The sequence below is a fragment of the Neopsephotus bourkii genome, unplaced genomic scaffold (assembly GCF_033783945.1).
Source record: "Neopsephotus bourkii isolate Nb327-2 ecotype Australia unplaced genomic scaffold, CSIRO-AGI_Nbou_v1 NB_1499, whole genome shotgun sequence".
Taxonomy (NCBI): domain Eukaryota; kingdom Metazoa; phylum Chordata; class Aves; order Psittaciformes; family Psittacidae; genus Neopsephotus; species Neopsephotus bourkii.
Genome location: NW_026901975.1, coordinates 62,308 through 72,096, shown reverse-complemented (window position 1 = coordinate 72,096; position 9,789 = coordinate 62,308). Strand labels below are relative to the sequence as shown.

Sequence of the window (9,789 nt, the reverse complement as noted above, 5' to 3'; positions counted from 1 at the left end):
CTCCCCACCCCGCAGCTCCGCTGGCCCCAGCCCTGCACCCCAAATGGCTTCAGAATGCCCCAGATGAGTCCTTGGGGAGGAAACTGCTCCTGCAGGATGGGCATGAGGAGGCAAGGGTGAAAGCGCCCACTGACCCCAGAGGAGGGTGGGAGTTGGGGTTCATGAGGTGATTGAGGCTCATGAGGAGGGGAGAGGGCTCCACTGAAGCCACCACAGCGGCTCCAGGTGCCCTTAGGGGTGACCAAGTAGCTGGGGATGAGGGAGAGCACGGTGGAGCCCAGCACAGCCGGGTCTATGGAGGAGGGATTCTTATCTTGGTTAAAGGCAGAGCCAAGCGTTACCGGTGTCTTGGACATTAAAGCTCCTCCAGCTCCAACCCCTGCCATGGGCAGGGACCCCTTCCCCTGCAGCAGCTTGCTCCAAGCCCCTGTGTCCAACCTGGCCAGGGATGGGGCAGCCACAGCTCCCCTGGGCACCCTCACAGGGAAGAGCTCCCTTCAATCCAGTCTCAATCTCCCCTGTCCCAGTCTGACCCCATCACCCCTTGTCCTATCGAGTCCCTCATGCAGGTCCCTCCCCAGCATCCTTCAGAGCCTGGAACCTGCTCTGAGCTCTCCTCGCAGCTTCTCTCCTCCAGCCCCAATGCCCTCAGCCTGGCTCCTATGGGAGCTGCTCCAGCCCCTGCTCATCCCCCTCTGCCCTTGCTCCGTGTCCCCTCATCCGGATCGTAGATGGGTCATGGATGATCTGGATGAGGGTCATCCATCACCTGGTTCCTTCCTCAGCACTCACAGTAAAGAACTTCTTCCTTAGACCTAACCTGAACTTGCCCTGCTCCAGTTTGAACCCATCACCCCTTGTCCCATCGCACCAGTCCTTGATGAGAGCCTCTGAGCTCACCTTGCAGCTTCACTTCTCCAGCCCCTTTCTGTGGACCATGGGGAGGGGACTGGGGATGGGACACCAGGTCTACCCACAGAGCGGGTATTTATCCCCAATGGAGCATCAGCAGCAACCGCAGCGCAAGAACGGGTTTTTAGGTTTAACCACCCTATAGAAAGTCCTCTGACCCCAGGGAATAAAGGGTTCCCATTGTGCCTGCTTGCTTGAGCAATCGCTGTGCTTGGTGAAGCAGAACCATAGCAAAGCAGCCAGAACGGTGAAGCAGAACTGGAGGAGTCGCAGCTGCCGGGTGGAATTGTTGTAGATGGGATTCGTAGCTTAACATGGGAGACATCCTTGTTTAATCAGCATCCATGGAAAGAAAAGGAACCAAAGACAGCAGAGGAACAACGTCTGCAAGCTTGACATGTTCCTGCTTTGGGATACCTAAAACCGCCTTGTACCGACCCTGAGGTGTGGACAGGAGCCGAAACCCCATTGAGCCTGCGTGGAAGCAAGAGGTTCCCGGCGGTGATGAAGAGGAACGAGAGGCCTTCATCCTCACGGCCTCCACCAGGAGGCACAGTGCAAGCGCACCAATGGGATGAATGCCGGGAACCCGATTATACTGCTAAACGGGAATAGGGTTTGCATATGTATGAGGCGTGAAGCAGTCCCATGTGTAGGTAACCATTGTGTGCAATATAAACGACCCCAGTGGCAGAGGGAAGGTGCGCCTGCTATGGAGGAGCGGTCCCCGTGCGCCCCAGTGCTGAATAAAGCATCCCTACCTTACAACTATAACGAGCTGTGGAATCAATCCGCGCATCACCTCTCCTCGAGGCATTACGCTTGAGCTTAGGCAAAAGGGTAACGCTTGGCGTTCTCCTCTGCTCCCATGGACAAGCAGGCCCGCACTTACTGACATCACGGTCACCCGGTTTCGCTCTCCCGTCCCGTTCTTCGCTTTGCTCCCCGCAGTATCCCGCATCTCCTCCCGGTTCCTCATGCAGAGGCCCCCCTCCAAACCCCCAAAACCCCGTTCCGCCGTCTCCCGTCGTCCCCTTCGCGTTTTTATTAGCATATCCCCACCCCCTACGCACCCAGCGCCTCGCTCTGATTGGCCCGCTCCGACGCGGTGGGCGGAGCCCGCCTGGGCCCGCCGGGCATCATGTCGGAGCGGGAGGAGCGGCGCTTCGTGGAGCTGCCCCGGGACTCGGTGCGGTTGATGGCGGAGAGCACCGGGCTGGAGCTCAGCGACGAGGTGGCGGCGCTGCTGGCCGAGGACGTCTGCTACCGCCTGCGGGAGGCCACGCAGGTGCGGCCGGCGCGGCGCGGCCCGGCCCGAGGCCTGGGGCCTGTTCCTGTGTGCCGGTAGCGGTACCGGTAACGGTGCCCCCCCTCCTTTAGAACAGCTCCCAGTTCATGAAGCACACCCGGAGGCGGAAGCTGACGGTGGAGGATTTCAACCGGGCGCTGCGCTGGAGCAACGTGGAGGTGCGGAGATGGGCACCGGGTCCACATCCGTGCTGGGGGGGGGGGATGCTGAGGGTACCATAGCAGCATCCCCATTGCCATCCCTTGGAGCAGGCTGTGTGCGGATACGGCTCCCAGGATGCGCTGCCCTTCCGGGCCATCAAGGAAGGGGAGTTGTACTTCCAAGAGGATCGCGAGGTGAACCTGGTGGAGCTGGCGCTGGCCACCAACATCCCCAAGGGATGCGCTGAGACGGCCGTGAGGGGTGAGGGACCGGCACCCAGCACCCTGACCCCCCCCCATCCCCAGTGTGGGCACCCAGTGCCATCACCACCGCGCTCTCTTCCAGTGCACATCTCCTACCTGGATGGAAAAGGCAACCTGGAGCCACAGGGAGCCGGTATGGGGGGGGTGGCAGTGGGTTGGAGGGGGGGGTTTGTCCTCCCCATAGGGGACCATGGGGTGATGTTGTTGTCCCCCCCACACCCGACCGCCACCGCAGTGCCCAGCGCCGTGTCCACACTGACCGATGACCTGCTCAAGTACTACCAGCACGTCACCCGCGCGGTGCTGGGCGATGACCCCCAGCTGATGAAGGTGCGTTGGGGTTGGGGGTTCCCCTGTCCTCAGCCCCAGCACCCCAAATATGGGGCTGACCCCCCCCGCTCCTCACCCCCAGCACCCCAACATGGGGCTGACCCCCCCGTTCCTCACCCCCAGCACCCCAACATGGGGCGGACTCCCCCTGTTCCTCACCCCCAGCACCCCAACACATAGGGCTCACCCCCCCCCGTTCCTCGCCCCCAGCACCCCAACATGGGGCTGACCCCCTCCCACTCATCACCCCAGCACCCCAACATGGGGCTGACCCCCCTGCTCCTCACCTCCAGCACCCTAACATGGGGCTGACCCCCCCTGCTCCTCACCCCAAGAACCCAACATGGGGCTGACCCCCCTGCTCTCACCCCAGCACCCCAACATGGGGCTGATACCCCCTGCTCCTCACCCCCCCCTGCTCCTCACCACCAGCACCCCAACACATGGGGCTGAGCCCCCCTGTTCCTCACCCTCACACCCCAACATGGGGCTGACCCCCCCCATTCCTCACCCCAAGAAACCCCCCGCTCCTCACCCCCAGCACCCCAACATGGGGCTGACCCCCCCTGCTCCTCACCCCCAGCACCCCAACATGGGGCTGACCCCCCCTGCTCCTCACCCTTAGGTGGCCCTCCAGGACCTCCAGACCAACTCCAAGATCGCCGCGCTCCTGCCTTACTTCGTCTACGTGGTCAGCGGGGTGAGCACCGGCGCTGCCATGGGGATGGGGAATGGATGGGGATGGGATGGGGAATGGATGGGGCTGGGATGGGGAATGGATGGGGATGGGATGGGGAATGGATGGGGATGGGATGGGGAATGGATGGGGCTGGGATGGGGAATGGATGGGGATGGGATGGGGATGGATGGGGATGGGGATGGGGATGGGGATGGGATGGGGATGGGATGTAGCTCCCCACCAACAGGAGGGATGCGTCTCCTCACCGACCCCACTCCCGGTGCCGCCACCGGTTGCCCATAGGTGAAATCCGTGAGCCACGACCTGGAGCAGCTCAACCGGTTGTTGCACATCGCCCGGAGCCTCATCCAGAACCCCTTCCTGTGCCTCGGCTCCTACGTGTGCAGTCTGATCGCCAGCGTCATGTACTGCGTCCTGGAGCCCTTGGCCGCCTCCATCAACCCCCTCAACGACCACTGGACCCTCCGGGACTACGCTGCCATGCTGCTCAGCCGCATCTTCTGGTGAGCTTTGGGGGGTACCCTCACCCCACATCAGGCCCCACAGCACCAGTGCGATGCCTTTTGTGTTACCCCTGCCCCATAGGACTCACGGTGATTTGGTGAGCGGCCTCTACCACCAAATCCTCCTCTCGCTCCAGAAGGTTCTGGCTGACCCAGTGCGCCCGCTCTGCTCCCATTACGGCGCCGTGGTGGGGCTGCACGCCTTGGGGTGGAAGGTGAGCGATGGTGGAGGGGTTCAACCGCGATGTGTGGGTCACCCCCATCCCATCCCGCTGCTCTCCTCACCCTTGTGCCCTCCGCAGGCCGTCGAGCGGGTGCTGTACCCGCATCTCCCCACCTACTGGACCAACCTCCAGGCGGTCCTGGATGATTACTCGGTCTCCAACGCCCAGGTCAAAGCCGATGGGCACAAAGTCTATGGAGCCATCCTGGTGAGCCCCCAGCTCGCGCCGTGGGGCTGGTTGTGGGGCACACAAGCTCCCCATTGCCCCCCTCTTTCCTCCCTCCCCGTACAGGTGGCTGTTGAGCGACTCTTGAAGATGAAGGCTCAACAAGCACCGGTGCCCAGCGCCGATCCGCGCCACGAGGGTTCACCGCGGCACAGCCCCAAGCAGGACCCGGAGCTTGGCTTTGGCCTCGGGCGCCCCTTCCTGCAGTTGGGGGGCGGCAGCGGGGGGCCCCCATCTTCCTCGTCCTCCTCCTCCTCCTCCTCGCCCCCCGCCGCGCCGCCCGCGCTCTCCCTGCACCACATGTACCGCGAGCTCTACGACTTCTTCGGCGACAGCTTGGCCGCCCGGTTCGGCACCGGTTTGCCACCGAGCGCAGGCCAACCCAACGAGGGGCCCCCCGAGGGTCCCCGCAAGGACCCCCCCAGTTTTGGGGGTGAAGGCGCGGCGCGGAAGATGCCGCAGTTGACGGCGAGCGCCACGGTGAGCCCGCGCGATGAGGAGGCGGTGGCGGTGGTAACGATGGCGACGCGCCCGGTGCTGCACCGCACCGCCAGCCTCCCCCGGCCCCGCGGGGCTCCCCGGCAGCCCGGCCACCGGCCCGGTCCCCGTGATGTGTTCCAGAAGTGCCGCTTCGCACCGCGCGGGGCCCCCCGGTTCAGCTTCGTCATCGCCGGGCGCCAGGCGGGGCGGCGCTGCCAGGGCCGCCGCTTCCAAACCAGCTTCCCCCAGCACCACGGGCCCGGGCACGTGTCCCGGTACGCACAGAAGCTGCCCATGATCGGGCGCAGCCCCCGGCCCGCGCGGCGATGGCCTCGTGCTGAGTATTCGCTGCATCTCCTGTTGTGAGCAGGGGGACGGCACCGGCACCGGCACCGGCACCGCGGGGGTTGGGGGTAATAAAAGGTGTTGAGCTCTTGGCATGGAGGGGTTTTGGGGGGCTGCTGCTTGGGGTACGGGCAATGGGGGGGAAGGGGAGAGTGGTGCTGTTGTGGCTGTTGGGGTTGGAGGGTGGGATGCGGCTGCTGGGGGGTGTGTGAGGGAGGGATGGATCCAAGGCTGGATGGATCATCATCATCATCATCATCATCATCATGGATGGGTTCTAGGTTGGATGGATGGATGGACATGAGGCTGGATGGAAGCATGGGTAGATGGATGCATGGGTTCTAGGATGGATGGATGGGTAGATCTGAGGCTGGATGGCAGCATGGGCAGATGGATGGATGGGTTCTAGGATGGATGGCCCCAGGGCTGGATGGCAGCATGGACAGTCGGATGCATGGGTTCTAGGATGGATGGATGAATAGATCTGAGGCTGGATGGAAGCATGGACAGATGGATGTGTAGGTTCTAGGATGGATGGATGGACCCAAGGTGGCTGGAAGCATGGGCAGATGGATGGATGGGTTCTAGGATGGATGGAAGCATGGGCAGATGGATGGGTTCTAGGATGGATGGATGGACCGAGGGCTGGGTGGCAGCATGGACAGTCGGATGCATGGATTCTAGGATGGATGGATGGATGGACAGTCCCGAGGCTGGATTGAAGTATGGGCAGATGGATGGATGGATGGATGGATGAATAGACCTGAGGCTGGATGGCAGCATGGACAGTCGGATGCATGGATTCTAGGATGGATGGATGGATGGACAGTCCCGAGGCTGGATTGAAGTATGGGCAGATGGATGGATGGATGGATGGATGAATAGACCTGAGGCTGGGTGGCAGCATGGACAGTCGGATGCATGGATTCTAGGATGGATGGATGAATGGATGGATGGGTTCTAGGATGGATGGATGGATGGATGGATGGATGGATGGATGGATGGGTAGATCTGAGGCTGGATGGCAGCATGGACAGATGGATGCATGGATTCTAGGATGGATGGATGGATGGATGGATGGATGGATTCTAGGATGGATGAATAGATCTGAGGCTGGGTGGCAGCATGGACAGATGGATGCATGGGTTCTAGGATGGATGGATGGATGGATGGATGGGTTCTAGGATGGATGGATGGGCAGATCTGAGGCTGGGTGGCAGCATGGACAGTCGGGTGCATGGATTCTAATGTGGATGATTTGAGGATGTACGGCTAGAGGGAGGAGCAGACTGATGGGAGAAGGAGCCGCGGCGCTCAGCAGTGCCAGCACCTGCACCAGGACGTGCTGGGACCAGCCAGGATGAGCCCATCCCCGTGCCGTGGGGCAGAGGAGGAGGAGCCGAGCACGCAAAGGGGCGGGACACAGAGGCAGACCCATGGGTGGAAGATGGCCGTGTCCACCCTGCAACTGGTGGAACTGGTCCTCCACGGAGCCGCCTTCCTCTGCGGCATCGCCTGCGCGTCGGCCCTCACCGTGGCGCAGGTACCGGGATGGGATATGGGGGGGGATATGGGGGGAATGTGACCCCATTGCTTCAGGGTGCAGGGGGGTGGGATGTGGGGCACAGCAGCTTCACCCCACACTTGGCCCCGGTTGTCTCCATCCTGCCCCTACATTGACCCTGGTCCCCATGCCCGCATCTCCTGCCCCCCCCATTGATGCTCCCCCATTGCTGTGGGGCACAAAGGGGGCGGTTGAGCCCCTACTTTGCCCATCCCATGGCTGCAGCCGCCCTATGTGAGTGCAGGAGGCAGCTGGGGCTTGAGCTTCCTTCCTCCTCCCCATGCCTCCACCTCACCTCACCGGTCGGTCCTGCCACGGCTGCTCCCAGGTCCCTATGGATGCTATGGAGGGGGGGAGGTCCCCATCATCCTCCTCTCGTTGCTGCCCCATTGCAGGGGGAGTTTGGTGGTTGGTGCCTCCTCTATGGCAGCGTGAGCTGGAACGGGACCGCGCTGGTGCCCAAGGCTTTCAGCCACCCCTCCCTCTGCTATTTCGTCTCCGGTGTCTCCATCGTGGTTGCCCTTTACTGCTTCTCATCGCTCCTCTACGGCATCTTCGGCTGCTGCACCGGCAAGTCCCAGTGGTGAGAAGGGGGATGAGGGGCTGGATGTGACCCCCCCATTCCCATCCCATCCTGGATCCCTGCGCTGCTGATGCTGCTCCCATCCCCATAGGGACCGCTCCTGGCTCCGCGTCACCTTGGCCATCACCATCATCATCCTCTTCTTCCTCCTCATCTCAGCCTGCATCCTCCGCGTGGGGATGGACGCTCTCTGCGCATCCATCCTGGACACCAAGAGGGTATCCAGGTACCAGCGACCAACCCCTGGGGTGGGGTTTGGTGGGGGGGGGGTCCCTTTGGACTTCCTTTGGGGGGGTCTCTCATCCCTGTGTCCCCCCACACAGCTGCTGGGATGCCCAACACGCACCATGGGCGCTCTACAGCCCCATCCGCTTCTACAGCAACCTCAGCAGCGCGCAGGTGAGTTGGAGCAGGGGGATGCGGTGGGGCTGGACCTATAGCAGCAAGGAGAGAAACTGGGGACCCCCCCCCCTCTTTCCTTGTGTGTCCCCACAGTCCTCAGCCTGGGTGACCGTGTTCCTCTGGTGCCTGCTGACGGCCCGGCTGCTGCTGCAGCGGCAACGGGAGCCCCGGATCCCCCTGCTGAGGAGCAACGACCCCGAGTGCAGCGCGGAGGCAGAGGCCACTTTTGGGGGGCACTTGATAGGGCCCTGAAGGAAATGGCTGATGGGGGGGGTGGATTTGGGGGGGGGTGAATGGTGTTGGTTGGGGTTGGGTGCTGTTGGGTTGGTTATGGTTAGGTTGGGTTGGTTGCTGTTGGATGGGTGGTATTGGGTTGGGTAGTGGTGGGTGGGGTGGTGTTGGGTTGGTCATTGTTAGGTTGGGTTGGTTGGTATTGGGTTGGTTGGTATTGGGTTGGTTGGTGTTGGGTTGGTTGGTGTTGGGTTGGTTGGTATTGGGTTGGTTGGTATTGGGTTGGTTGGTGTTGGGTTGGTTGGTGTTGGATGGGTGGTGATGGGTTGGGTGCTGTTGGGTTGGTTATGGTTAGGTTGGGTTGGTTGGTGTTGGATGGGTCTTAGTGGGTTGGGTGCTGTTGGGTTGGTTATGGTTAGATTGGGTTGGTTGGCGTTGGGTTGGTTGGTGTTGGATGGGCCTTAGTGGGTTGGGTGCTGTTGGGTTGGTTGGTGTTGGGTTGGTTGGTGTTGGTTGGTGTTGGGTGGTGATGGGTTGGGTGCTGTTGGGTTGGGTCGTGTTGGGTTGTGTTGGATTGGTTGGTGTTGGGTTGGTTGGTGTTGGGTTGGTTATTGTTGGGTTGGTTGGTATTGGGTGGGTGGTGTTGAGTTGGGTTGGTTGGTGTTGGGTTGGTTATTATTGGGTTGGTTATTATTGGGTTCACTGTTATTGGGTTGGTTGTTGTTGGGTTAGGTGATACTGGATGGGTGGTGTTGGGTTGGGATGGTTGTTATTGGGTTGGTTGGTGTTGGGTTGGTTATTATTGGGTTGGTTGTTATTGGGTTCACTGTTATTGGGTTGGTTGTTGTTGGGTTAGGTGATACTGGATGGGTGGTGTTGGGTTGGGATGGTTGTTATTGGGTTGGTTGTTGTCGGGTTCATTGTTATCGGGTTCGATGCCCTCACTGGGACTGGTTTAGGGCTGAGCTTTGTTATTAAAGACAAGGGTGTCCGGTAAATGGAGCTGTGCCTGAACCTGAGTGCTTGAAGAAGAACAGGAGGAGGAGGAGGGAGGCCAGCAGGGGGGTCCCCATGAGCAGAACCTCCCTATAAGAGGAAGAAACCCAGTCTAGGGGTGGTGGGGTCCCTGTGAGCAGGAGGAGAAGAACCATGGTCAGTAGAAAGGAGGGAGCAGGGCTTGGAGGTCCTGGGAGCAGGAGGAGGAGCCTGGTTTAGGGCTCCCATGGGCAGGAGGAGGAGGAAGCTTCGGACTGAATGATTTAGGGTCCCTATGAGCAGAAGAGGAGGAAACGGAGCAGGACTGGGATATGGGGCATCACCATGGACACAACCAAGGGGAAGCATCGCTCTGTCCTTGACCAGCCCCAGGTCCTGGGGCGATGCACGGAGCAGATGGAGCAAGCTCCGGGTCCGGCTCCCACACCCCAAAATCCGCTTAATATTGATATGTGGATTGACTCCACAGCCCGTTATAGTTGTAAGGTAGGGATGCTTTATTCAGCACTGGGGCGCACGGGGACCGCTCCTCCATAGCAGGCGCACCTTCCCTCTGCCACTGGGGTCGTTTATACTGCACA

The 9,789-nt window shown here is 61.2% G+C and overlaps 2 protein-coding genes across 3 annotated transcripts; both read left to right on the top strand.

Annotated features, from left to right (window-relative positions):
* Positions 1–2,053: 2,053 nt before the first annotated feature.
* Positions 2,054–5,455, top strand: LOC133220972 (TAF6-like RNA polymerase II p300/CBP-associated factor-associated factor 65 kDa subunit 6L). The gene is made up of 10 exons (XM_061369474.1): positions 2,054–2,200; positions 2,293–2,379; positions 2,473–2,623; positions 2,708–2,758; positions 2,861–2,955; positions 3,581–3,655; positions 3,938–4,158; positions 4,241–4,373; positions 4,461–4,589; positions 4,674–5,455. Exons 1-10 carry the CDS (start codon positions 2,054–2,056, stop codon positions 5,451–5,453), a joined length of 1,869 nt encoding a protein of 622 aa, XP_061225458.1. The 3' UTR covers positions 5,454–5,455.
* Positions 5,456–6,876: 1,421 nt separating this feature from the next.
* Positions 6,877–8,267, top strand: LOC133220971 (transmembrane protein 179B-like). 2 transcript variants are annotated; one of them, XM_061369473.1, is made up of 5 exons: positions 6,877–6,975; positions 7,392–7,579; positions 7,671–7,805; positions 7,903–7,978; positions 8,135–8,267. In XM_061369473.1, the coding sequence occupies exons 1-5, from the start codon at positions 6,880–6,882 to the stop codon at positions 8,231–8,233; spliced, it is 594 nt and encodes a 197-aa protein (XP_061225457.1). In that variant the 5' UTR covers positions 6,877–6,879; the 3' UTR covers positions 8,234–8,267. The 2 variants fall into 2 exon arrangements, with proteins under 2 accessions (XP_061225457.1, XP_061225455.1); XM_061369471.1 differs by having other exon boundaries at positions 8,075–8,267.
* Positions 8,268–9,789: the final 1,522 nt, after the last annotated feature.

Excerpts from the sequence above, each read along its gene's own strand:
- LOC133220971 (XM_061369471.1), top strand. The coding sequence starts at position 6,880 with ATGGCCGTGTCCACCCTGCAACTGGTGGAACTGGTCCTCCACGGAGCC. Across the intron at positions 6,976-7,391 it reads CGGCCCTCACCGTGGCGCAG|GGGGAGTTTGGTGGTTGGTG; the intron begins GTACCGGGATGG and ends GCCCCATTGCAG. Across the intron at positions 7,806-7,902 it reads GACACCAAGAGGGTATCCAG|CTGCTGGGATGCCCAACACG; the intron begins GTACCAGCGACC and ends CCCCCCACACAG.
- LOC133220972 (XM_061369474.1), top strand. The coding sequence starts at position 2,054 with ATGTCGGAGCGGGAGGAGCGGCGCTTCGTGGAGCTGCCCCGGGACTCG. Across the intron at positions 2,759-2,860 it reads CCTGGAGCCACAGGGAGCCG|TGCCCAGCGCCGTGTCCACA; the intron begins GTATGGGGGGGG and ends CCGCCACCGCAG. Across the intron at positions 3,656-3,937 it reads TCGTCTACGTGGTCAGCGGG|GTGAAATCCGTGAGCCACGA; the intron begins GTGAGCACCGGC and ends GGTTGCCCATAG.